General features: G+C 36.6%; 5 protein-coding genes across 7 annotated transcripts; 4 read left to right on the top strand and 1 right to left on the bottom strand.

The window, feature by feature from the left end:
* The first annotated feature begins 460 nt into the window (after positions 1-460).
* LOC103869188 (dof zinc finger protein DOF3.1) lies at positions 461-2639 on the top strand. Its single transcript, XM_009147246.3, has one exon. It carries the CDS (start codon positions 1770-1772, stop codon positions 2343-2345), a length of 576 nt encoding a protein of 191 aa, XP_009145494.1. The 5' UTR covers positions 461-1769; the 3' UTR covers positions 2346-2639.
* An 8898-nt stretch (positions 2640-11537) lies between these two features.
* On the top strand, positions 11538-17868 carry LOC103869187. Its single transcript, XM_009147245.2, has 12 exons — positions 11538-12112; positions 12611-12837; positions 13220-13278; positions 13596-13670; positions 13802-14145; positions 14240-14308; positions 14387-14448; positions 14760-16604; positions 16696-16773; positions 16876-16987; positions 17378-17428; positions 17518-17868. The coding sequence occupies exons 1-12, from the start codon at positions 11726-11728 to the stop codon at positions 17566-17568; spliced, it is 3360 nt and encodes a 1119-aa protein (XP_009145493.1). The 5' UTR covers positions 11538-11725; the 3' UTR covers positions 17569-17868.
* Positions 17869-19285: 1417 nt separating this feature from the next.
* LOC103869186 (uncharacterized protein At1g51745) lies at positions 19286-23490 on the top strand. 2 transcript variants are annotated; one of them, XM_018659179.2, is made up of 3 exons: positions 19286-20949; positions 21041-21838; positions 22341-23490. In XM_018659179.2, the coding sequence occupies exons 1-3, from the start codon at positions 20759-20761 to the stop codon at positions 23152-23154; spliced, it is 1803 nt and encodes a 600-aa protein (XP_018514695.1). In that variant the 5' UTR covers positions 19286-20758; the 3' UTR covers positions 23155-23490. The 2 variants fall into 2 exon arrangements, with proteins under 2 accessions (XP_018514695.1, XP_009145492.1); XM_009147244.3 differs by having other exon boundaries at positions 19289-20949; positions 21041-21837; positions 22328-23490.
* A 347-nt stretch (positions 23491-23837) lies between these two features.
* LOC108872023 lies at positions 23838-24438 on the top strand. Its single transcript, XM_018659237.2, has one exon. The coding sequence runs from the start codon at positions 24007-24009 to the stop codon at positions 24229-24231; it is 225 nt and encodes a 74-aa protein (XP_018514753.1). The 5' UTR covers positions 23838-24006; the 3' UTR covers positions 24232-24438.
* On the bottom strand, positions 24377-27147 carry LOC103869184 (uncharacterized RNA methyltransferase BH0687). 2 transcript variants are annotated; one of them, XM_033291575.1, is made up of 10 exons: positions 26692-27147; positions 26384-26617; positions 26132-26293; positions 25940-26049; positions 25669-25777; positions 25396-25551; positions 25190-25305; positions 24945-25111; positions 24722-24852; positions 24377-24631 (listed from the first exon to the last, which is right to left on the bottom strand). In XM_033291575.1, the coding sequence occupies exons 1-10, from the start codon at positions 27061-27063 to the stop codon at positions 24524-24526; spliced, it is 1665 nt and encodes a 554-aa protein (XP_033147466.1). In that variant the 5' UTR covers positions 27064-27147; the 3' UTR covers positions 24377-24523. The 2 variants fall into 2 exon arrangements, with proteins under 2 accessions (XP_033147466.1, XP_009145491.1); XM_009147243.3 differs by having other exon boundaries at positions 26384-26626; positions 26692-27145.
* Between the last annotated feature and the right edge of the window lies 1 nt (position 27148).

Raw genomic sequence — 27148 nt, 5'->3', positions numbered from 1 at the left:
GTAGTAGTAAATTAGGTCAAAGGATCTTATCGCTCTGATACCATGTTAGATTCGGGTTTATTATGGGCTTCCAACTTAAAACCAATTGGCAATTAGTGGATTGGCCTTAACCCTTTATATAGTAGTAGATTAATTCTTATATATCCGATGTGGGATGTTTCTCATCAATACCCTCCCTCACGCTCAGACATCTAGGTCTGAAGCGTGGACAATGTGGGAATAACATCCACAGAGGGCCCAACATCGGTACAGTAGTAGTAGTAGTAGTAAATTAGGTCAAAGGATCTTATCGCTCTGATACCATGTTAGATTTGGGTTTATTATGGGCTTCCAACTCAAAACCAATTGGCAATTAGTGGATTGGCCTTAACCCTTTATATAGTAGTAGATTAATTCTTATATATCCGATGTGGGATGTTTCTCATCAATAGTTTTAATCAAGATTTTAAATAAGAATTCTCTTATAATAACAGAATAAAAGGTATTGAGAATGACGTGGATTAACCAGGGTTTAATACAGAGAATGGTTACTAACTCTTCGTTAACATTTAACAATATGAGAACTAGATTTTAAGGTCATTACTGAACTGGCAAAAAAAAGCAGTTTAGGCAAATCTAGCTTTCAGGCGAGCTTTGCTTGTCCAGTGCCGGAAGGTCAAAAAGAAGTTAGTGATCTCCAATCACCAAATTTCCTAGGCCAAAGCTAAGAATCGATGCCAAATGATCAAACTCGTCTTTATGAGAGAATCTGAACTGTGATAACAATACAAATACAATTTCTGCATATAAAGATTAGAAAATATATGTTTTTTATCAAAAAAGAAGATTAGATAAATATTTATTAAAAAGAGCAGAGAGACTTTTAGCCATCAGAAGGAAAAGGCCATTGTGTTTGTTTTTGGTGCAAAGGTAAGAACACACATAAGAAAACAAAAAGATACTTATAGTCGATATTGGCCTAAACATACGAAGCCAAAACAACTACCATAGCACCAAGACAGGCGTATCCAAATATGTTGGAAACAGTTATTACCCCTTCGATATATACAAAACACATTTTAAAACCTTATTTTCGTTTACAATAATTCACAATGCCTGTGAATTTTTCTAGATTTGTAGAGTTTATAATCATGAAACCGTACCGTATTTAAAAATAATAATCAAAAGCTATCGATCTTGTTAGGATATCATGTAAACAAATAAAAAGTAAACACTTTTAAGTTTTAACCCATTCGACAAAATGACATCAACACAAAAACAACTCTTATGATGATGATATATTGATACTTATTAGTTAAATAAGTCAATGAAAAAGTTCAACACCCACGCTCTTGTCTTTTATAGTTGAAATGATAATTAGAGTATATATATACCAATTAATAATTAGCATAATATTAAAAATTCTAATCAAAAGGAAGAAGATTAGGGAAGTACTAATCTTTTGTTATTGTGTAACCCTTTAAGACCGGTCACATCTCACAGAAGCTTGTCTTCTCGTCTTAGACTTCAGCCCTCTTCCCTTCTCTGCTCTGCTCCACTCCTCTCTCTCCTTGTCTCTCATATGTAGAGAGAGAAAGTGTTATATTTGTCTTATCTAATGCGTCAAGAACCACTTCATCTCTATCTATAAAAGCCCCAAAATCATTCACTCTCATATATTTATATATCTCTCTTGACATCTCCAAGATTCGATCTTTTTAGGTTTTTTCATATATGGTTACCAAAAGATTTATAATTTAAGGAAAAGACTCTGTTTTTCAAAAGAAGAAATGCAGGATCCATCAGCTTATTACAACTCGATGATGGCGACACAACAACAACAACAACAACAACCACAGCAGTTTCCAGAGCAAGAACAGCTAAAGTGTCCTCGCTGTGACTCACCGAACACAAAATTCTGTTACTACAACAACTACAACCTGTCACAGCCCCGTCACTTTTGCAAAAGCTGCCGTCGTTACTGGACCAAAGGCGGGGCTCTCCGCAACGTTCCCGTCGGCGGCGGTTCTCGCAAGAACGCTAAACGATCAACCTCTGCGTCTTCTCCTCCCAACACACACAAGAAGAAGACCAAACACCCGGATCCTAACCCGGATACGAATCCGACCCGGATGCTGTACGGGTTTCCGATCGGAGACCAAGACGTGAAAGGTATGGAGATGGGTGGTGGTGGTGGGAGTTTTAGCTCGCTTTTGGCGTCGAATATGCAGCTGGGTCTTGGTGGGATCATCCTAGACGGGTCGGGTTGGGATCCGGGTATGGGACTAAAGAGGAGTGAAGCGGGTGACGAAGGTGGTGGTAACCCGTGGACCGATCTTTCTAGGAACAGAGTGGAGAAAAACTGAAGGAGGAGGAGCAGAACACGGAGAGGGGTAGTTTGGTAAATTAATATGGAGCTGCTAAAACTGATTTCAAGGTGTTTATGTCATTTTGGTAATCTATTCCTACTCCTTTTTTAATTTATAAATCGGTTTGTTAAATATAATTAGACTTATGTAATAGGAGGAGATTTTCAGTTTATTGTTATCTTTAACATTAGTGAGAAACAAAAAAAATGTTTGTGTTATTGAAGAATTTCTAGAACGAGACTCGCAAAACTCGTGACGTTGAATGAATTCTTAGCCACGACATTATTTTTAGGTTGAACCGACAATTTTAGTTACATTCCTATCATCCTATGTCATTAGTTTGAAAGGTAAGTTTGAATGAAAACTAATATATAAACTTAAGCTCTTTTACATGCATATATGCGCAGAATGGGCTCTTTTAACCCAATGACGGAATAAAATAATTGTGCATGAACCGACATAGATTAGCAACATTCTTACGGCATGTGGTCTTCGATCGTATTTTAATTATGCATGTTTAGTTACTTTAAGACGTTCCTAAGTTCTAGCATCATGATATTGACTCGGTACTAGTAGTCGCCGGTTTTTCTTGAACCGTGTGGCGTTTTTAATTGTCATGATCTATATTAGCGATCAAACGGTTTAATTGTCAATTATTTAGACAAAGAAGCCAAAAGAATAAGTCGTTAAGATAATAACAACTTTATATTTTATTTTATACATCTTCAAAAGAAATGAAAAATAGTAAGTAACTTATGCTGTTTTGTATTTGATGGTTTTTCTTAACTAGACTTATCGTTTTGTTACTTAACTACTACTACTACCATGTTCTTTTATCATTAAAAACAGTTAACAATCCGAATGACATTCACGAGAGGAGTGGTTAATGTTATTGTCTTTGAAGAATATAATCAATGTTATGTGGCTACGGTTCTCTCATGGATTAATCTATAGTCCACATCACAATTCTTTAGGTGGTTATCGGTCTAGGTTAAGTGTTCCGGCTGAACTTTTTGAGAAGGTTCCATCGAAGGCAGGCTTAGTTCCGAATTTATGCTGAGAGTATGTAGAGAAATATAAATACTGATATATGAAAATGACTGGTTTGTAAAATAAGGGTTCCTTGTTTTGTATAACACTTTGATTTTTTGTATAACACTTTGATTATACCTTCTTGTTATTAATACGCGCGCTTAATTTTCTCAAAATCTATTGACATGTATGCCATGCATCATTCTCTTATCCACTACCTATAAAAACGAATTGTTTAACCTCAACATAAATTAAGCTTTTGGATTTTAGTGGCTCGATAAATTTGTTTAGGAAATGGGAAGACTGATAGATATACGAGAGATCCAATGTGGTTACAAAGATTTGCTCTCCCTGTTTGAGATATTTTGTATTTGACCAAGGGGACAAAGAACTACAAGTTGCATTTTATGTTATTTATTCACTTATTTATCGTTTTGTTTTATGTTTTCTGACAAATTAGAGTTTACACTATTTTTTTTTTGCTTTCTTTCTAAATGTGAATGGAATGCATCACACAATGTCCAATCAAACTGTATGATCAAATGCACCAAGGCTAAAGTTAGCCGCTGATAAGTTAGGTTTGTAAGTCCAATCAAACTCTCAGATTAAGAGTAGTTACTCTTTAATAGAAAGATACATAAATGATATAATATTATATGTTGAATTAGAAAAGTCAAATTCTATACTTTCAAACGTTAATGTATAGAAGACCAACAATACTAATCTAGTGCCTACATGTGATAGAAGAGGTAGATGGCTCTACCCATATCTATATATATATAAAGATGTTTGTGTCTCTCCTGAGAGAGCCACGTCATCAATTAGTGCAACCTGAACTCGACACGTGCAAAATCATTTAAAATCACATCTCTTTCTGTGTTTACGATTGGGCCTTGGTGATATTTTTTTGTTGATACTGTCTGGGCCAAGTTACAAACAGAATGCAAACCTGTTTATTGCACGCTCTTCTTCCTGACTCGCGAAGTTAGGGTTGATAGGGTTAGCCGTCAGCTGTGAAGGTTTGTTCTGTAAGCCATCAATGGCGATTGTGAAATAGGTGTGGGGTTCGTCGTTTCGTCTGCAAACTTCGAGTCGGTGATTGTTCATATCGTGTCTGTTTTCATCCTTCTCATCCCAACCGTTACAAATCGAATTGATTCAACGCCAATAACTAAAGCTTTACTCTTCTTGCCCACTACAACCACGATCTCGCATTCAGTGCATCTAATCTTCATTTAGGCGGTGATTCTCACCTATAAAAAGGTTAGGCCTCATCACTTGATCAACATCCTCACACTTCCTACTATCTATAAAGATTATATCTACAGTATACTGTCTCATGATCATCTTATTCTTCTTTTTTCAGTCGAAATATGTATTTTATTCTTTTGGAGATAGTTTAAATTCCGTTTGTTGATTACTTTACCAATTTACATGTTTGCAGGCGACTCTCATACCCGCCACCGTTAATGTCCACCGTCTGTCTACTTTCAGACATCGGCTCACTGCAGGTTCCATGTTCTCTGTCAGCGGATTTGATGTTACTCGGTGCAACCAGAACTTCAAGACTGGCCGGCCGCGGATTTGTTGTTCTCATCTATATCTTACTCGCTGATTTGAAGGAAGGCTGGCCGGAGATGGGTTCTTCCTCTGTTTTGGACAGGAAAATCTGAGGATTCAGAGGTGCTCGAGACCAAAGGGTATCTCCTAATCATTGTCTTCCTGACTATATCACTTTGCCAGAGATAGGTTCTTCTTCTGTTTGGAGAGGAGAAACTGAGGATTTAAAGGTGTAAAATCTTTGGAGACTCCAGGAAAAAGCACAAACAGAATCATGGCGCTTTCCATTTTAGACAGAAAATGAATGAAATGAGAGAGAATGTCATTTACAATAACAGGAACGCATCAGTTTTCCTATTCTCTTAGTCTGTGTGTGCATATCGTTTATTCCTCAATGCCACATCAGTGACACACGTCCCACACTATAAACACACCAAATGCAGGCTCCGTAGAGCAGATAGTGGTTCCCCTGCCACATCTTCCAAGTATGGTGGTGTTAAGAAAACTGATCCCGTCGCACTCTCTGAACTTAATAGCTACATTCTCAATTCACCCCAAGGTACGTTCACTGAATAGGGATCACTGTAATGACTGCACTTAGCTATGTGCTCCTGTGTACTTTCATAACATGACCAAATACATGTGTTGTTTGCGTTGTCTCTCCTTTTTCATGCTGCACACAATTAACTCTTATCAAAACGTCTCTTATTTGAAAGTAAGAGATTTTTTGTTGCTGGCTTTCTGCATTTGCTCATTTATCTAAGCTACACATTTGAAAAGTTATAGTAACTGTGGAGTTGCTTATGATGGCTGGAGCTGTAATTACTTTCTATGGTTCCAAATCCAGTGGTGAAACGCAATGTTCGGATCACACGAACGGCCATCTGATGATGTTCCAGTTATTGAAGGACTTCCAGCCAGCACCGACCCAGCGCCTGCACATACTGATTCAGTCATAACCTCCACCGAGACTCCATTGATGATGAAAAGGTCCCCAGTTCAAATAAAGCTCGCAAAGAGTGATCACTCAACTATGGAGACTTGGAACTCGCAAAATACAATCGAGTTCCATTGTTTGTTACAAAGTTCTATGTTTTCCTTCAATAATGCTGTAATCCACATACTTAAATAGCAGCAAGATGTTCTTATTTAATCTTCATTTTGTTATTTGTTAGGATTACTTAATTTGAATTATAAAAATCCTTAAATAGGTCCCTCTGAATATGGACGTCATCTACTGCACTAACTTCATTTAGGGTCTGTATATTTAAGGTTTTGTGATGTGTCAAACTTGGCATTAGCTTAGTGGGCTTTATTTCAGATATAGGATATCGCAATGTTTATGCTTATTGAGATTTAGTCCTAAACTTAAGAGAAAAATGAAAATTTTGATAGAGAACATAGACTTTAATACATAGTCAAAACATATGTTTAAAAAAACAGTAAGAAAAACAAAAAAATTATATAAAGCAAATATTTTTTTTTTCTTTTACCAAAAATAAATAATATAACTTAAAAATACATAACTTTTAAAAATATACAGTTAAATTTCATAAAAATAAATATATAGTGAAATCTCATAAAGTAGTGTAATAATTTATTCACACTATTTTCAACAATTTTGATCAAACCAAGATAAACGAAAAAATGTTGATCAGAGGGGTTTTTGTTTGTTTTAATCACCAAAACCATGTTAAGTGAACTTAATAAGATATTGATACAAAATCACAGTAAAAAATCATAGATAATCACAATTTTTTCAAAAAATAATAGTTAAAAAAATAATATAAAGTTATAAAACAAGAGTAAAAATGTATAAGTTTGCTTTAATAGTATAAACAAAATATCTTATATTATTCATCTAACTAAATGTAGAACAACACTACCACAATTTAACATCGTCTTCACGAATTTGTACCAAAGAAATATGTGAAAGCTCAAAACATCAATAAAATGTCATGTCAATGACATGGATAACAAGTGCAACCTCCGTTTCTATTTCAATCAAGTTACGAAATTCATAACCATCCTTTGAAATGATGTTACCGATTTGACCTTAAAGTGCAACAACAACATCAATATTTCTTACATTCTACACATCGTATTTAACATATTTATACAAATTAATATATTGATTGACTGCTATATTTGATGTTTGAAAACCAAATTAGTCGCACAAGTTATTATTTTATAAACTACCAAAGTGTAAAACTATCACATTGTCGACCAAATAAACATATACAAAATGTTTACAAAATATTCATATCTTAACCATCTTTTGTTTATTATTTAATCTATAAATATAAAAATATGTTTACCTCTCTCCTCCTTGCGCCACGTCATTAGATAAAGCGAACAAAGAATGACACGTGGGAAGTTAAGATTTTAATCGCTGAGTTCCTAAAGAGATGTTTGCTTAGTGGGCTTTACTGGGCTACTAATATAACTAACCCAAACCCAAATTTTTAACGTGGAAGAAGGAGCCACGGCTGTTGTTGGTGTGACCGAAAAAATGTGACGGTGGTCTACAAACCGCGATTGGTGGTGGTGGCCGACAAAACACGACGGTTGTAGTAGTCGTCACAACGCGACGGGTGCTGGCCGTTGTCGACAAAACGAGATGGTAGTGGTGGCCGAAAAAAGCGACGGTGGTGGTGGTAGTCGACAAAACGCGATTGCAGTGGATCTTCGATGGTGTTAGTGAAATTGGAGAGGCTGTCAGCCACAGTAGTTGTGTGATCAACATCAGATCTTTCTCAAAAGGGCTAGATCTGAAAAAAAATTGATCTCAGTAAAAAGAAAATGGGAGAAGAAGGGAACAAGGAGATGAGATGCAAATGAGCGAGAGAAAAGATTGAGCCCATGAAAGGAATAAAATAAGACTAAGAGGAAAAAAAGGAAGTCTGAGATTGCAAAGATTAAGAAAAGATTCGATTTTGAAGGAAATATATTATGACTGAATTTTTTAATAAAAAATTATTCTGAGTGATGAAAAATAAGTAATAGCAATTAGGAAGGAATGATAAATTATAAAAATTTAAAGAATAAAAAAAATGCAGGAGAAGATTAAAAAAATGGAGAAGAAACTAATAGAAATCAAGGAATATCGTTCAAAAGAACAAATCAATCGAGACAACATATTTATGACTGATTTTCTCGATAAAAACTAAATTCCTCTAATAACCTTCTCACACAGCTGAATCTGATAATAACGGCTACGTCAATATATTTGTTTCAAAAATAAGTTTGATTTATACAACGATTTCGTGGAGATGTTGGCCAAATATTAGGGTTCTTGGTACGTATTTGTAGCTGTCACTAATTTTTTTTTAAATGGTGCCCTTCACTAATCGTGGTATGATGAACATAGTCTTTTAGTTTGTGATATGTATATGTTATCTTATTCCTTTTGCATTTTGCTTTGCAGAACCAACATAATATAACATTCTAATTTTAATTAAAATGCAACTTCAAATAATCACTACTTCAACTCCAATAGAATGTCGAAAGACTATGATTTCAAAATAAAAAATAAATATTTTTATATCATACACAAAACTCACAATTCAATCCTTCTGAACCCAAATATTACAAACTACAAATAACACACCAAATATGGAATCAAAATTTGTAAAAAAAACAACATGAAAACCATTTGAAACACTCACGACATATCAATGCCACAACTCTTTAATACAAAAATAATTATTACAAACAAGCGAAATATATTTTATCACATATAATCTCTCCTCACCTATAACTTTTTAAAAGACAACAGTCATGTAAACTAAAAACACAACTCACAAAATCATACAAAAAATAATAATATAAATCATATATAAAGTATATCCCGCCCGTAGGGCGGGCCGACCCTAGTATACCATGAAATAAGTTTTAAATGTAGATTTGACTCCAAAAAAGGTTTGAATGTAGATCATTTTTAAAAAAGTCAAAATGAAAAGGGCTGGCAGATTAAATGGTGGTCCATGTGGCTATATATACTATATTGATACCGAATTTTGATAATGGTCCACTTCTAAGGAGCTAATCAGGGCAACAGATATGAAATGTATAATCAATATTGGTTTAAAGTTGAATTGACAGTGTTTAACTAAATATGTTCAGCTATCATTTCTGAAATTCCTCTTTGTGATGGGCTCACTGTTTCAATACTTAGATGACTGTTTTGGTAAATGTTAGCTAATTTATTGTGCGAAATTGTTTCAAAGTTTTGGTTTGATATATTCTTTTCCGAAGGTAAATTTTTTTTCTTTTTGTATTTATATATATTGGGGTTAAGTGTTTTCTTTTTTTCCTCTATTGTCAATTTCTTTTAATATTAAAATTGTTTTATTTTGTAATTGTTCTTTACCTCAATCGCTTATTTCAATTGGTTGACCCACAAAATAAATATCAATTCGAGTATTTAATGTTCTGATAAATTACTTCAAGTGCAATGACTGCTATTCATCTCACTGTTCAACATGTGACATCCCTATCACTCCAAACTATTCTGCTTATTATTGTCTTCTCTTTGAAATAAACTTATAAGATATTTATTAGTGGATTCACGATATCCATAATGGGAGCTCAAAAGAAAACCTTTGAAAAAACACATACACGTTTTTTGAGTTTTCTGGTCTTATAACATTGTCAATAAAAACAGCACAATATTGTGAAAATTTCCAGAAATGAAAATTCAGATAAAGATCATCATGAAGTTGGTCTATATAAAAATTTAAAACGATCTAGATATTTCAAGAAGTGAATCAGGAAAAGAAAAGAGATTGCATGGAGACAACACGAGCCTTGTACATTGCGATATATGTCATAGGCAAAGGTCAAGATAAAATAAGAAGACAGAAACATATAGTTAACTTGCTAGGGAATGATACCAACCATCAAAGACTACGCTAGCCAAGAGTAACATATATACACGTTCTCGTGCTTACTACCATTGTTTAGGCTTCGTTTGCAAGTAACCATCTTTTAAATATTTTCTAAATTTGCTCCTTTATTTCTGTTATACTACAGTCACAAGTAAATTTACACATTATATGTAACCAACGCTTAAATCCAACATACAAACCTATTACAGCGCATTCCAAGCTAGACAAGAAAGATGTTGAAAAGGTGTTCTTCAGAGAATATACCTCCGTGTTGGTCGCTTGTGGATGATTTGCCAGTTCCGCTTGATGATCCAGAAAAATAGAGAAAAAAGATCGTAGAGGATCGTATTTAGAGCAGAGTTAACAGATAAACTAAAATGTGTACCTCAACATCAGTCATTTCACACCGTCGCCCTTTGAGCTGCTCTTTGCACTGGGTTTGTAGACCAATATTTTGACCACAGATTGTCAATTGATGTGGTGAACCACCTCAGATAATAAGGCCACAAACTGTATACCTAGCTGGCGAGGAGCTTCAAATTTCTTTCGACGATCCTCGGAACAAAGGTCAAAGATATCCAACTCCAATGGATAACCCACTAAAACAGAAAGCTTCCATACCCGGAGAGTTTTTGCTTTCTTATAACTCTCCCTTTTCTAAAAGAATCTCACAAGCTGAACAGTCAAGTACCTTCAATATCAATAAGAAAAGTTTAAGAAGCTTCTTGTCAGAGAAAACATATTAGAACTGAAGTAGTTTTTCCTCTGGAAGATGTTGGTTATAAAGCTTATCAAAAAAACTGAAGGGAACTAAGTAGTGAAGAACAAATAATAAGAAGAGACTAATCACCTTGGCAACGAATATATAAGAGAATCCTTGATGTAAATCACTGTACGTCCTAGAGCAGGAGATGTTTATTAAAGTTCTCCTTTCAGTCCCTACAACAATCCAGAAGAATTTGAACTCTTTTTCATATGAACTTATCTGAGATATAATGTCACATAACAACAGACAAAGTTGTATGTAAATAAAAATCTGAGTGCAAGATAATGTACCACAAGTTTGGACTTCATTTCACAAAAGAGAAAGCAGATTCAATTATATTTCTGAGTAACTGTGTCAATGGGTTGAATTGCTCACATGTTTTTAACCCTTCATGCAAGTGGTTCACCTCATGTGATATATGATATTTCACTATTTCAGAGAGTAGACAGATTCTGTCTCTGAACTTTCTTTGTTACTTTTTTGGCAATGCAACCTACAGAAACAAAAAATAGCTTGTTTAATAAACACACATCAGTTCTTCTATGCAAGACAAAGTAAAAGGAAAAACACAATCAAGAGATTCACATATCTAGCTAGGTTTCATGTTTAGAAGTTAGACTGCCATTGAAGTATGTCCGAAACAACATACATACACACATGAATGCACTAACTATGTAAGCTACAACAAAAAGTTCACTTGTTAACATGTTTTGAAGCGGAAAGAGAGAGCGAGAATAATTTCTTTCTTGTAGAGAAGGCTAACAAAAAATAAAATTTCCTTCATTCGTTTATAACATGTCAGCCTCCCCGCCCAATTTCAGTCCGATGGGCTCGACCCGGGTGGTTCAAGTGGTGTTTTTTTTTCACCGCTGGGTACAGAAACCTAAACGCAGCGTTTTCAATAACACTATTTTTTTTAGGGAAGAAGGGGAAGAGAAGAACAGAAGCAGCACCCTTGGGTCCCTCTCTCTCTCTCTCTCTCTCTCTCTCTCTCTCTCTCTCTCTCTCTTTCTCTTCTAATCATCGCCTCTCTCTCTATCCCTTCTGTTCTCCTCGCTCGCGCGTCTCAATCAGTTAAATCAATACATGGTTGTAAATCTATCGCAGTGACGACGGCGCAATTTGACCCGATGAGTTACGGAGGATCGTCGAAACCCGGTCGCGGTAGGGGTGGAGGAGTAGGAGGCGGCGGCGGCGGTGGACCGGGCCGAAACCGCAATTCGTTCCCACCTCTCACCAACCGACATCCTTCCCCCATCGGGAGGATGTCCACCGGTGGTGGTGGCTCCTCCGCCGCCCCGCGACAGAGGAATACTACCAGCGTCAAGGCGGCGGCGGCGTCTTCATCTCGTACGGTTGAGGAAAAGTTTAGCCTAGTTCCGAGGGAGAGTCCACCGGCTTTTGGGATGATAATACGGTTAACTCCTGACTTGGTGGATGAGATCAAGCGCGTGGAGGCAGAAGGTGGAGCCGCCAAGATCAAGTTCGATGCCTTTCCGAACAATAGCACTGGGAATGTGAGTCGTCTCCTACTTTCAAATTCATCGAACCCTAGTTGCACGTCTTGAAATTGTTAATTAGTTTTCAATCAAGGTAACCTAGATTAGTGAAATTGGGACAAAATAGCTTACTATAACATTGGAGAAGAAGATGGTTTAGTTCTGCATAAGCCAATTGTTTCTGGCATCTCTGTAGCTGTTATTATCATGTTTCTAAGCTATGGCTTTGGAGAAGAGTATCTGTTGCTTAGATTTGTTAGTGAAGATCCGATTGCTACTTGAATTGCAATTGGATCACATTAATTCTGGACTTGCTTATTGGTTGAGAATGTATTGTATGGTTAGTTGCTTCTCATTTCATGATCTCTTGAGCTGTGGTTTTGTCACTGGAAGTGGTTGTCAATTGGATCTACTAACCCCGCTGCATACCCTTTTCTCATTTATTTCCTACTGCGTTTTGGGCTATTGGTTTAAAGTCGTGACACTACCGGTTTTGAACTAACACTTTTTGAACAGATCATCGATGTTGGTGGAAAGGAGTTCAAATTTACCTGGTCAGGGGAGCGTGGTGATTTATGTGATATCTATGAGGAACACCAAAGTGGTGAAGATGAAAATGGTGTGCTGATTGAGGCTGGATCTGCTTGGAGAAAATTGAACGTCCAGCGAACTCTAGATGAGTCAACCACAAGCCAGATGAAGATGCGCTCAGTCGAAGCTGAACAGAGGACCAAATCGCGCAAGTACATATTCCAACCTAACATTTTAATTACATCTGATATCTGTAGCTTTTCCCAGCATAGTCTGTCCGCTGCTGCAAAGGTGTCGTCTGTCTGTTATCTTAGTTTTTCTAGTTTTGCAGTCTTCTTTCGGTAGGGTAGTCTCATGACTCTTGGCACGATAACATATAAACCTTTAGCAGAGCTGTGAACAAAGTATCCGTATACACATTGTTCATCTTATTGCGGTTAGGCTGGAGTGGGTCCTTTTTAGCGTAGCTGTTTTTTTACACTGAGACTCAAGAGTGTTTCTCACTGCGTAACAAATTGCATCGTTTTGTGTTCGTATTTAACTTTATTGTCCTCAAAGCGATTATGCCTGAAACTACATATTTGGTCATGTCAGGGCAATTGTTTTAGATCCTGGGAATCCATCATTGAAGAAGCAATTAGCTCGTGCTGAAGGTAACTTCCCGTCTATTACTTGATCTCCATGGGAACAGCTTCTATATCTATCTATTTGAATTTTTTGGCTGCTAATATGAAACTTTTGTTAAACCTTGTTTCCACCTCCTATATGTTCTCTTTTCCTTTTAAGTAAGCGGTTTTAGAACTTTAACATGAGCTTAGATAACTATTCTTGTTCGAAACTGAATCCCATGCTATAATTTTACTGTATGGTCAGTTTTTTTGTCTCTTGGGTTCAAAACCTTTGAATATCTTGCTTGTACTTATGTTTGGGTACGACTAGTAATTATCTAACGCATTCCCTGTCCTTGCAGCAAGTCCATGGAGAATGTCAAATAACCAGAAGAAGGAACCTCCGCCTAAGAAGCGGAAAGTCGATCCACCTCCAGGTATATAGGAAAAACATTGCAATGAGCCTGTCGGCCTGTGTAACACATTAGGGTTTCAAAGACTCTTAGTTGCTATTATACTCCCTTACTGTTTTGTCAATTCTAAGAGTATCACTTGTCGTTTATTGTAGTTCCAATCGGAGGTCCAAAGCCTTCTTTCAGACCAGCGGTTTCAACCACTTCTGTGAAGAATAGGCTTTCGGCTTCACCTGGACCATCTCCATCTAATCAATACAATACCCCTTCTTCATATGGGACTGGGAATATTGCTAAAACTCATGCAGATAACGTGAATGTCACACCAGTCAACACAAAGGGCAGAGAGAGCATTGTTGCTAGCGAAAAGGATTTATCAACCTGGGAAAGAAATGCTTTAAGGGACACATCTGAACGCCAAGAAACCAATGTTAATAAAGAAATTGACTTGCAGGCACTGCTAGTTGATCTCCTAAAAGAGGCTCCAATGAGCTTGAAGGTAATACATAGATCAAACTTCAGCTATATAGCTATTTTCATATCCAATATGTGTTTCCACCACGTTTGATTCCACTCTCTCTGTTTCTCTCTAGGCTTTAGAGAAAGCTGTTGGAGATAGAACCCCTAATGCGTCAAAGAAGATTGAGCCAATTTTGAAAAAAGTAAGTCATGAAAACTTTGGTGTGGTTTTATGAGGTGCATTATGTATTATTGTGTCCCTAATTGTTGTTGATAACCAGATTGCAAATTTCCAAGCTCCAAGGTATTTCTTAAAACCAGAAGCAGATTTGGATAGCAGAAGGTACGTGTACCCGAAATGATAGCTTTTTTGTCATTGTAGAATATGACACCCTAGGAAGTAGGATTGGCACAAATAATGCAAGTGATTTATAATGTCAAGTAGTTGCATGAGGATAAAATCTATGATAAGAATAGAAAATCAAGCAATAGCAAAGGCGTTTGTTTAGTGGCCAGTGAACTCTAATTGAATAATCATTATTATCCAACTTAGGGTAGAATGAATTTAGAAGCTATTTACTATAACGCATGCATCTACTATACTTTCTTATCCTGTATTGTCGTATCTGGTTTAGTAAAACTTTTATTTTTCAGTTCACCTGAACACCAGCAACTGCTTCCAATCACTGAGTGCAATCGCGACCAGTTACCTGTTCCAGGGGTTAGCAACATGGAGACCTTCTCTGTGTGCGAGCGGAAAGGAGAAGGTTTACAAGAGTGTTCACCTTTGCCTCTGGGAGAGCATCTGAGTACACAAGAAAATGTTGACATTGAGCATCATTCACCTGGCATTCTTCATGAGGAAAAGCGATCTGAGAACAGAAATGGCCAGGCTCGTAGCTCTAGTAGCGACAGTGATAGTGATAATAGTGGGAGCAGCAGTGATAGCGGGAGCAGCAGTGATAGCGAGGCTTCTTCTAACAGCAAGGAAGTTTCTGATGAGGATGTGGATATAATGAGCGATGGTGACAAAGAGCCCCGACAGACAATTGACATCGAGGGTAATGATTCTGATGCTGTCGACATCGATGGTCATGATTCTGATGCGGTGGACATCGATGGTCACAGTTCAGATGAGGGTCATGGTTCTGAAGCTGACAGGAAGAATGAAGTTGGCATTTCAGAGCTGGAACAACTACCTTCTGGTCACGACAAGCTACGAGAGCGCCAAAATTTTATTGGACAGTTGTTTGATGACACAGATAATACTACGAAGGATAGCTTAAAAAGTGACCAGCCTGGCATCTCTGAGAGGCTGGCCACAGACCAGAACCAAATATCCCCTGCTTTGGAGCACTACAGTCAGCAATCAGCACGGGAGAGAAACATAAAATCCCAGCAATTGCCTGCCATAGGTAAAGATTCACAGCCTTCAGAGCGCAAGAATGATTTACAACATCTGAACGCTTCTGCTAGTCAAATGATGGATCCACTAAAAGGACTTCAGAAGTCATCTACTGAAAAGTTGAGTAGACATGGTCAAATGAAGCTTGGTGATAGTTCAGGTAAATCAAACAAACATTCTGATGCCTTGGGTGATGTTCGTAAATCTGACGAAGATGACCATTTTCCGCATGAAACCCTTTCTAGTCGGTCAGGAAAGGCCTTCAGAGACAATCATAGGGATGCTGTTCATTCAAAAAATAAGTTTGCAAGGAATAAAAAAGATGGTGAGTCATCCATTGGACCTTCATTTCCTTCTGACAGAGCCAACAGAAAACACGGTGAACTGGATGGAAGTGAGAAGGATCCCAAGAATGTTTCAGGCTTTGGCATGGGTTCCTCTCCATTGGATAGCCAGAGAGCAAAATTACCCAAGGGAAATGGATCTATGCTCCAAAAACAAGTTTCGGACTTGGAGTTGGGCGAACTCCCTGAGTCATTGGAGGTAGATACAGCACTGAAGCAACTCGAAGATAAAACTTCGTTTAGGCAGTCAAATTTAAAACCAAGCACTTCAGAAAACTTGGGTATTGACTCAGATAAACGGAGGTCTAAAAAATCTTCAAAAAAGCCAGCTCTTACACATGCTGGCAATGGTACAAAAGAATTGCCCCAACAAGTTGTTGATGATTCAGAAAGATCCCAAAAGTTGGCTTTGCAGTCACATGAACAGAACCATACAGGTACAGACACTGAAAACGGCTCACATAACAATAATTTAGAGGATGCAGCTTATAAATCAAGACAGAGAGATAGTAGAGGAAGAGTAGGAAGCAGTGTGGAAGGTTATGGAGAGACGAACAAAAAAACGCCCGTTATAAAGCAGGGCTCCAAACGACCATCCACATCCCGCTCATCAAGGGAGAGCAAAAGACACAAAAATGCAACTTCTATGAATGGACACAAAGATGCAACTTTCGATGAAGAAGACTCTTCTTATTTGAAATACGAGAAAGCCTCTCCCGACCAAAAGGGACCTATTAGGGATCATTTGCAGTGAGTAAACTGAAACTATAATGTTTGGAAATCTAATCGCTTAGTATTTGTGGCTCGAAAAAGACTGAGATGTTGCTTTCTTCTATTTCAGGTATAAAGCATACATGCAGGAATATTTGGATAAATACGATGATTACTGCTCCATTAACAAGATATTAGAGAGCTACAGGTACCTATATGAATTCTTCGTTCATAGAAATCTCGGTTCATTTGTGTTGTTCTAGTTTATCAGCTTTCTTGAAATATTTATATATATTTCCCTTATTCCCAGAAATGACTTTCAAAAGTTGGGGGAAGACCTTAAGCTTGCAAAAGGAAGAGACATGGTGAGATATAACAAAATTGTGGAGGACTTGAACGAATCTTATCGCAAATATGGAGAGGTGATATTCTATCTCTAACCACTTTATACATAGTCATTTCTTATGGACAGCGTTTTTGACATGTTCTTGAAGATTGAACTCAAGTTATTTACTGAAATTTTCTAGGGAATCAGATTATTTTCCATCTTATTTATCTGGATTTAGATATAGAGTGAAATTTGGAAACGGGCCTATCGTTTGAAGAGGTTGACGAATGATGAGTTTGTTTGCTTGTGTGTACGATTCCGAAAATTATGAAAAACATATCGCATTATGTAGTGGGTTAAAGGAGTCAAAAAAGCTCATCTTGGTACTTCGAGTAATCATCATGATACAAGATTGCCAGATTTGCTTACACTTTAATTGCACATTATACTTGATGATGATTTTCTTATATATGTTAATCTGCAGAGGCACAAACGTTTGAAGAAAGTGTTTATTGTTCTCCATGAAGAATTGAAGGTGAGTTACAAAGCTCCCACAGTTTTGGTTTTCATCTTGCTCTGAGCTGTTTTGTAATAATAACTATGAATGTTGATTATCTCTTGCAGCAACTGAAAGAAAGAATGAAAGACTATGCATCATCTCACGGGAAAGATTGATGCAACTGGAATCAAAACTCTCTATAGACGATGGACCTCATGCTGTGAAAAGAGGAGGATGGATGTGCATTTCTCCTTTGGAGTCAAGTCATCTTGTTGATTAATTATTTACCTGTGTTTTCTTCATATGAAATTAGAAATGATTTATAGGCCCAGTTTTGTGTGAGTTGTTCCTTAAGGAGACATTTCGTAGATTTTATGGCTTTATTTTGGTTGCTGACCTTTGACCAGTCCATACCAGTAGCAGTATATGTACATATTTTCAAGATCAATTTAGATTCTATTTGGCTCTGCTTGATTTAACTTTTGTTTATGTGTCGCCTTCCCATTGATTTCCACAAATCTATCTTGTAGAAGAAAGCTTCATCCAACTCTTAGCAGATGAGTCCAACTCAAGAAACGACTCATTGGCAACGGAAAGACCGATCAGCGGTGGAGAAGCATGCGAGTTACAAATTTCTGACTGTAAATTATGGTGCCGGAACACTTGAGAACTTACCGAACAAAAACTATGTTCCATGGAATCAGAATGAAAATGTGGAAACAAATCTTTTTTAGAAAATTAAGATACTGTACGTATTGAAAACATATCTAAAGTTAATATATATATATTAAAAATATAAATAATTTAATAAAACTTACAACTAAAATTTATAAGATTCAAAAAGTAATTTTTCATTCTAATAATTTATATCCTGTCAATCGACTTCACATTATGCTATAAAATTTCTAACAAAATTACATATATAAAAAATTATCCAATTAATCAAATTAATGTTTTTAATATATCACAAATAATTAATACAATATAATTCATGCTATTAGTTATAATATTTTCATATTTTATTCTTTCTATTTTAATACTACTAATTTTAGAGATTTGAATATAAAATAAAACATAAACCATGATTGTATATTTTTATTTATTTATTATATTAATATTATTATTAAAACATAATCCTTTTTTGAGATTTTCTTGATTTTTCTTAGTATTTACGATGGTACCATTTTTTTATTTATGAAATTTTCTTAACTATTTTTATACAAAGTACTTTGTATTCCAAAATCTTTTATGGTTTAATTCTTTTAACGCATTTTAACATTGAATTTCCCTATAAATCTATTACTAATTTCGAAAATACTCTATGTTATTCAAACAGGATTTAAGTCTACTTATAAATCATATGATCAGATATTCAATCACTCTCGCATACAAGACATGGTAATACTATATAATGGTATAAAATATAATACCATGTTTATATTGAGCCGATATGCAATGTTTATTTCATTTTTACAAGACATGAAATTGAATACTAATGTACATAACACCGATATGTAATGTTAATTGCATATTTTGAAATGCATATTTGTGTGAGGACCAAGTTTTCATCGCAGTGCATTAATAATGCATACTAGATTGCACTAATATGCATTATGATCAATAATAGTCATTAAATGTTGATAAAAGGAAGTTAAAACATGATGAGGACCAATAAAAATTGAGTTTTTCTTCTCCTTATTAAATTACATATATAAACCATTTAATTAATTTCTTTCATTTTAAACGAAATATAAATATTTTAGAATATGGTTTAATATTTTTTATTTGTTTTCTTTAATATCTTCTTTAAATATCGTAATCGAATTTTTTAATAATATATATATATATATATACTTACATTTTTAAAAGTGATGTTTTTAATTTTATTTTCGTATTTGAAAATTAATATTTTGGACTTTTCTAACATATGCATGGTTTTTTTATCTTCTAAAATTTTATAAATTCACAAGGAAAACATATAAAACTTTTATTGATATAGAAATATATTTATAGTTAGTTTTCATATATTTACTTACATATGCATGTTATTTTGTATCTTCAATTGTATTACCTCTCCATGTTTAAATTTGATTGACTTCTATAATCTTGGCCTAATAAATTCTAGAATCAACCAATAAAACAAATATTATTTTATAATAGAATTATTCTATTTTAAAAGAAAACGAAGAAGAAAATAGAATGCTATTCGAAATGGTCTTACATCGAGGAATATGATACTTTTATTCAATTTTCTTATTTTAGTTTCCGCTTTTTGTCTTGCTATATCTAACGTTTTTATAAGTGTCTTGTGTGAGAGACTGATTCTCATTACTGTAGTAAATACATGTCCAAATTTTAGATTTTTTTCACCTAAATTAAATAAAATTTTGTTATTGTAGATATGATTGGTCAAGTTAGTCGTTTTACCAATCATCCCTTTAGATCTCTCGGTCTTTAGGTTTTTTCCTTCTTATGAATGGTTGTTATGTTTGAAAAGATAGAGCTTGGCTTTATGAACCGTAAATGACCAAATCGATGGAAAATTATAAACAAAACTTTATGTCCAAGGATAAAATTGTCATATAGAGTGCATAGTCAATAATTTTTTGGAGTTCCTTAAAAGCAAAAAAACTTTACCCATATAAAGAAAACAATTAACGACATAAATATAAATAAGACTATTAAAATAAAATAATAAATAAATAAACTACAGTTTTTTATTAAATAAATATTTTTAATTAAATAGTAATCTCGCATTTGTAAAGCGCGCGTTGAAATTTAGTTGGGATTTAAAATGTAAACATCCAACGTATTTTTAAATAAGTTATTTTAGAAACATTTTAGAAACGAGATTACGAAAACTTCGAAAAGCTTCCGATTCCGATTATAAAACGGAAAATCGGACGTCCGACAAAGCTTCGGTGATATATTGAATGAAAGAAGAAACTCTTAAAAACAAAACAAAAAGAAATCTGAAGTTTATCTCCTAAACTAGACTAGAAATAATTGTCTGGAATCAAAATCGGAAATTTATGTCTGAATAAAATCTAGAATCTAAAACACAAACTGAGATATATAACTGGAAGACAAAATTATTCAGAACCGCCTCTTTGCCCTAAAGTAAAGAAAAAGAAAACTCTCTCTCTCTCTCTCTCTCTCTCTCTCTCTCTCTCTCTCTCTCTGGCGGAGGAAGACAAACCAAAACCCTCAAAGAGCAAAAATAAAAAACAGCGGGTTTGATCGGAGATCGGGGGAACTCTCCGACGACGTTGTCCTTGTTGTCCTTGTTGTCGTGGTAGATTAGATAAACACCCTCTCGCAATCAGTCTCATGAACCTCTCTTGGAATCTGTAGATCAAGTGTGTGATGGGGAGTAGCGATGAGCGAAACAGTAAGGCGATTGATGCCTCCGTTGGAGGTTTGGTTTGGGTCCGACGCCGCAACGGGTCATGGTGGCCGGGTCGGATCATGGCTCATCACGAGGTTCCTGATGATACCATCGTTTCTCCCAAATCAGGCACACCTATTAAGCTTCTAGGTCGTGACGATGCTGGCGTGTAAGTAAAGTCTCTTCCTTTTTGATTGATTCAGTCTTCTCTTAGTCATTGTCGAGAGTTAATATTTGTTGTTTTGATTTAATCTTGGCAGGGATTGGTATAATCTTGAAAAGTCCAAGAGGGTGAAGGCGTTTCGTTGTGGGGAGTATGATGCTTGTATTGAGACTGCTAAGGCTACTGCCACTGGTGCTAGTAAGAAGCCTGTCAAGTACGCTCGACGTGAAGACGCCATTGTCCATGCTCTCGAGATCGAGAGTGCCCTCCTTGTTGGAAAAGATGAGAAGCCAAGCACGTCTTCTGACTCGACTGATGCGGCAAAGACTGAAGGTGCCTTGCAGTCTAGTGTGTCTTGCGAAAAGACTAGTAATGGCGAGTCTTCAAAGGTGCAGCCTTTGTCAGGAAAGAGGAGGAAAAGAACACCTAATGACTCTGAAGTTGATGGGAGTGATGAAGGGAACAAACGAATGAGAGGGCTTGAGGATCTTGGAGTTGGTACAATAGGATCAAACGGAGAGGGTAATAAGCAGGAAAATGGATTGGTTAGTGATGAAGAAGACATCAGTGATTCTATGCCGAATGGGGTTCTTGCAAATGGTACTAGCAGGGGTAGCTCTCCGGCGATGAAAGGTAAAAGGTCACCAGCTGTAACTGCTATGGCTTCTGTTGCTGTCTCTGAAAACAAAGATTCTGCTGTAGTCAACAATGATAACTTGGACAGCAATGGGGTTTCATGTGAGAATGATGATGTTTCATTAAATGCTTCTGAGAATGTTGCTGAAGTGATGTTACATAACAATGCAAAAGAGACTGAAATCTCCAGCATCTCAGTTTCGGCAAAGGATGAAGTATTTGATGTTCCCCTACTTGGAGAAGAAAAACACTCTGCAGGTATAGATGGCTAAACTCTTTTATAAAAATTTCTGGTGATTGAATGTTCCCTTTTTGATCTGAGGGACATTTGCAGTTTCTGTGTCTATTTTTGTGTTAACACTTGGTTGGAATAATCTGAATGCCTCCACTTTTAGGAAGAGAGGAAACATAACAGCGTGGATAAATCATCAGTTGGATTTGTCACATGATGGATTAAAGTACTTATATCACTAATGTCTAGACAACTCATCCAGATAGAATACTAATGATCTTTACTTGGGCAATGGATGCTTTCCTTTTATTCAACTCAGTGACTTAACATTACAGATGCTTCCTATTATTTTTGTATGACTAATTGTTTCTGGTATTGCCTTAAGATTGTTTATCTGCTATAGTTTCTTCTGTGCTTGTTTGGATCAAACACTTGGTCAGTTAGATCGCCTTTGGTAGTTTCTTTTTCCAGTTTGTAATTAACATGACTTAAACTGACGTGCATTGTTGTTCCCAGGTACTTTGGCGGCAGCTTTCACATCTTCACACACGAAAGCTCTAGCTCTTGTTTCTGAACCAACGAGGCAATGTGATGATGTGGTGAAAACGGAAGGATGTAATGGATTTGTTTGTGTAAGTCCATCTGCTTTACTTATCAATGGGATTGAGGATATCACTTCCAAGTGGCAGATAAAAGGGAAAAGGAACCCAAGGCAGATGAGTAAAAAACAAGAGGAAAGAAGACTTGCTTACGCCGAAGAAGCCAACAACAATTCTCTGCCTCACTGTTCTCTCTCTGATCAAAATCCGCATGGTCATTTCAGCGGTATGGGAAGAAACTCTCAACTGTATGACGTGAAGATCGAGGAAAAAGGTAGCTACAAACCCAGAAACGTCCCGATGATTTCCCTTATGAGTAAACTGGACGGTGAAGCTATCGTCGGTCATCCTCTAACCGTTGAAGTGCTTCAAGATGGATCGTGTGACCGCATTTTGTGCAGTCATATCAAGTCGCTTGTTGTTCCAATGGTTGCTGGTGATGTGAAGCCGAAGCCATCTTGGAAGAATAAATCCAAGAAAAAGAAACCACACATTCCTCCGCACAAATCATCAAAGTCAAAGAAAGCTTCGTCCCTATCCGTAAAGACAAGGTGCCTCTCTGCTCTAAGTGGCCAGAAGCTGACAGTGAGTAGCAAGAAGAAAGTGATGATTGAGAAGATGAAAGAGGGGATTGTGTCTTGCATCCCTCTGAAAGTAGTCTTCAGTAGGATAAACGAAGCAGTGAAGGGGTCAGCGAGACAAGTACATAGAGCATTGCCATCTTCAGGCAATAATACTACCTGATGAGATGAGTTTGGTCCTCCCTGGTTTGATTTCGCCTCTATTTCTCGTCTTTTCTTTTTTTCTTATTGACTCAGGTTTAAGATGAAACTAGCCCGGTTTTAGCGAGCTGGATGGGTATTACTGTATAGTACAGAGATATCTTAGTCCTTGTGAGACAGAAAGAGAGAAAAGAATGTGGAAGTGGATGTGTGTATATGTAATTATATTAGACATAGCAATTGGTGGTGGGAGGTGTAATATTAAAAGAAACAAAAAAAAAGATAAACTCAGAATAGGTGGAAGAAGACATTGTTGCTCATTTACTCAACTTAACATTTCAAGGATTGCTTTAGTCTTTTTCCAGATAAACTCAGATTGTTTGTTGTAGCTCTTAAAGGTTCTTGTCAAACTCAGATGGAAAAGAAACTATTTATAGCTATTTGGTTCTTTTTATGTCTGCATTATATTCAGACACACCATCTCTACTTGGGTGTGTGGCTGGCTATGTTTATTGCATCTTTGTGGACCCAACTCTATTCTTACATGTGTTTGGTCAATGGTTTGGCAAAACCGGATCATAGAAAAGTCATATTACAAGTTCTTTAACTAGAACAGAGAAAATAAGAAAAACATCTAGATTCCATTTGGGAAGTGACAGGAAGAGAAGAATATGCGTTGACAAAGTCAAACGCAATGAAACAAGACATGATCCTTCGCTTACACGTCTTTTACCTTAAAGCCAAAGCAAACCATAATATGTCCAATAACTTGTAAGACTATCTTTCTTATGTCTGCGCCTAAGCTCTATTATAAAGTCTCTTCACAACTCAACGATTATAGCAATTCTTAATTTTCCATTTCAAGATCTCTGACATGTCTGTGAAGAGACAGGCTTCAGAGAGAAAGAACAATGGAAGCAACAAGTCGAGTTATTATCGATGCTTGTCATTCTCGTTCATGGAGTCATCAACGGATGGGAAGAAGAAACCATCATCTTTGAGTCGTATGGATTCTAAAAAGCTGAAGGAAGGTATTGTGAAGTGGGCAAAGCGTGTTGCGGCTTACGCTCGTCAACTTAGCTCAAGAAAACGTAATTAAGACGGAAGATGAAAGCTTTTTGGAAGATTGATCATGTTCTTGTTGAAGTCAACTACTTTCTTTTTTTTTGTCCTTTTGTAGATAAGCAAGTTTTATTCAAATAATATTTCAAGTCGGTTCGTGAAAGGAGAAAGTTGATGTGATGATGTTACTGAGACTTGTTGATCCCATCCCACAAAAGGCTTAACTCTATTGGGAAAAACAAAACTCCCTCAATCTAAAAATCTGTGTTTTCATTTTGTTTATCATCTGCTTAGAGACCAAATGAAAGAAGTCATAGTCACAAGAGAGATCAAGAAAGCTCAAGCAAGCAGACACATTCAATGTGAGGAGTGTGAGGGAACATATCCACTGGCTGCACACTCATCAGTTTGTAGCAACCCTTTATATTCTTCTCCTCCTACGTTTCAAAATCACCAAGTTTTTGTTGAATACCTTTACAAAATTTATATAATCAGTAAAGATTCAGGAAAAAGGATTAGCTACTAACCACGCCATGACAAAGGTAATCAAGATCCCTAGCGCAGGTTGCAGGATTACATGAAACATAGATGATCCGTGGAGATTTAAGGTTTAGCAGAAACTTGATCAACTTCATGTGCATACCAGGCCGATTGGGATCTGTAAAAAAATAAACACTTCTCTAATGAGTAGGAAATAAAAAAAAACCGGTAAAAAGTATTAGAATCAAGATGAAAAAAAGAAATTATAACCAGAAATAACGATATCAGGTTTAGGAAAATTGCTCCCAAAATCCTCTCCTATTTTATTCAGATCCCCTTGGATGAATGTTGCATTCTCTATGCCGTTTATTTGAGCATTCTTGTGTGCATCTGTTATTGCTTGTTGTACTACTTCATAACCATACACATGCTTCGCCCTAGAAGGAAGAGAATCAAACGATCAGAACTGCTAAGGTTCATTATCTTTTGGCAATATTTTAGGCTCATGCTTTTACCTTCTGGCAAGTGTAAGACCAATTGTACCAGTTCCACAGAAAAGATCAAGCACAACTTCTGAGCCATCTCCTTTAAGTCCAGCACATTCCTCAATTAGCTTATACAGAACTTCAGCCTACATGGTGAATACCAATTTAGTTTCACCAAGTTTGTGTTTAATATTTGAGGTGTAAGAGGAATCAAGCTGGTTCATTGCTATGTATACCTGATGAGTGTTAGTCTGAAAGAAAGAGTTGGCTGATATTTGAAATGTAAGGCCTCTCAAGACCTCTGCGATTGTTTCTTTACCGTAAAGTGTATATTCCTGTTCCCCAACCGATGTATTTCCAACAGAGGAATTTACATTATTCATGATGCTTACCTGCATTTTCATGACCCAAAGAAAAGTATGCAAAGTATTAAAATTACAATGCAGGAAAAGAATGTGATCAATCTATTAAGGCTGTAGGAATGAAGCAAGTAAGATTATATTACGAACCACTTCAGGAATTGACGAAACTTTATCAACCAGGGGCTTCAACAGCTCTGGCTTATAAGAGGATGTCACAAAATTGATCATGAGTTCTTGTGAACCAGTCTCCACATTCCTATGCTCAAGTTTGATAATAAGAAAGTATTAGCAAAACTTAGGAGATGAAAGAAGAACTACTGCTACTGATCATACGAAGATACAACAATAATTTTCACTTCTCTATAAGAGAACAAATTGCTTGTTCTATTTGACATTATGATTCAAGTACCTTCAATACCTTCCAGTTCTAAGCATCAAATGTTTAAGAAACCCGGCATGTGAACGAGCATTATAGGGCGAAAGATTTAGTTCAGGATCTCTCCAGCAATCTTGAACAGCAGCAAGAACCTATATGGATAATAACAAAAAATGTTACTAAACGATACTCAAAGAAGAGCTCTAACTCTGAACAAAACTGCTTTCACCGTACCATGTTAGCAGGCTCGCTTTGTAACAAGCACTTATCAACATTCAAAACCTTGTCAAAAAATCCAGGAGCGTGTAGCCCCAACGCAAAGCTCACAGGACCATCTTCTCTCTCGTGCAACATTTCAACCGGAAGCCATCTTTGTGGACCAAATGAAAACTCCATCTATATTACAAAAAAATAAAATAAAAGTAATATAAGCTGAGAGACCAAATCAACCAAAAGGGACACTTGATAACAAAAACAAATCAAAACCTTGTTACGGTAATTGAACTGGATATCACAAGGAACAATAGGCTTCAAGACAGTCTCAAGACCTGGATTGTTATCAGAGAACCTTCCGACATGAGTGATGAGCTCATGAACTTGTTCCTCTTTAGCTCGAAGCTGAGCTTCGTAGGAGAGATTCTGAGCTTTGCAACCACCACAGTAGGAAGCGTACTCACATGGAGCTTCTACTAAGTCACGGTGTGGAGTTAAAGTCTTGATCTTTGTCACCTAAACAACAACAATAAGCAAATACGAACAAAAAAAAACAAAAAAGGAGAGATTTTTAATGAAACCTCAGCGTAGCTGCCTTTGCGGCGAGTGACGCGGCCGAGGAAACGCTCGCCGGGAAGAGCACGGTCGCACATGACGACGAAGCCAGTGCCATCAACCTTGCAGATTCCTTTTCCCTTGAACCCCAAACTCTCGCAGACGAGCTCCACCGTCTGCCCTCGTTTCGGGTAATACGGCGCCGTTTTCTTCTCGCTGTTGTTCTCTTCTTTGTTCGCCTTCAGTGTGTTGTTGTTACCGCCGGAGAGCTGAGAAGCAGAGAGGTGAGCGAGAGGAACCGCGGAGGAGGAGGAGGAGCATCGGAACTTATGAAGCCATGCGCGCGTGGGGACCACGTACCTGAGCCTGAGGGCATGGGCAGGCGTGGTGGCTAACATTGGAGTCGATGTGTGGGTTTTAGTGAGGAGAGAGCTCGAAAGAGGAAGAAAAATGACTTTCTCAGAAGTTGTGATAAAGGGTGAA

This window comes from Brassica rapa, chromosome A05 (assembly GCF_000309985.2).
Source record: "Brassica rapa cultivar Chiifu-401-42 chromosome A05, CAAS_Brap_v3.01, whole genome shotgun sequence".
In the NCBI taxonomy this organism is placed as follows: Eukaryota; Viridiplantae; Streptophyta; class Magnoliopsida; order Brassicales; family Brassicaceae; genus Brassica; species Brassica rapa.
This window is presented reverse-complemented; position numbering and strand designations above follow the sequence as displayed.

What these genes read in the sequence shown, in the direction of transcription:
- LOC103869188 (XM_009147246.3), top strand. Translation starts at nt 1,770, where the DNA reads ATGCAGGATCCATCAGCTTATTACAACTCGATGATGGCGACACAACAA.
- LOC103869184 (XM_009147243.3), bottom strand. Translation starts at nt 27,063, where the DNA reads ATGTTAGCCACCACGCCTGCCCATGCCCTCAGGCTCAGGTACGTGGTC. An exon ending in GGTCTTACACTTGCCAGAAG is followed by an intron (nt 25,112 to 25,189) that starts GTAAAAGCATGA and finishes TCTTCCTTCTAG; the next exon opens with GGCGAAGCATGTGTATGGTT. An exon ending in ATTACCTTTGTCATGGCGTG is followed by an intron (nt 24,632 to 24,721) that starts GTTAGTAGCTAA and finishes TTTGAAACGTAG; the next exon opens with GAGGAGAAGAATATAAAGGG.
- LOC103869187 (XM_009147245.2), top strand. Translation starts at nt 11,726, where the DNA reads ATGAGTTACGGAGGATCGTCGAAACCCGGTCGCGGTAGGGGTGGAGGA. An exon ending in CGAACAATAGCACTGGGAAT is followed by an intron (nt 12,113 to 12,610) that starts GTGAGTCGTCTC and finishes CTTTTTGAACAG; the next exon opens with ATCATCGATGTTGGTGGAAA. An exon ending in TTCTCCATGAAGAATTGAAG is followed by an intron (nt 17,429 to 17,517) that starts GTGAGTTACAAA and finishes TATCTCTTGCAG; the next exon opens with CAACTGAAAGAAAGAATGAA.
- LOC103869186 (XM_009147244.3), top strand. Translation starts at nt 20,759, where the DNA reads ATGGGGAGTAGCGATGAGCGAAACAGTAAGGCGATTGATGCCTCCGTT. An exon ending in GGTCGTGACGATGCTGGCGT is followed by an intron (nt 20,950 to 21,040) that starts GTAAGTAAAGTC and finishes TAATCTTGGCAG; the next exon opens with GGATTGGTATAATCTTGAAA. An exon ending in AGAAGAAAAACACTCTGCAG is followed by an intron (nt 21,838 to 22,327) that starts GTATAGATGGCT and finishes TGTTGTTCCCAG; the next exon opens with GTACTTTGGCGGCAGCTTTC.
- LOC108872023 (XM_018659237.2), top strand. Translation starts at nt 24,007, where the DNA reads ATGTCTGTGAAGAGACAGGCTTCAGAGAGAAAGAACAATGGAAGCAAC.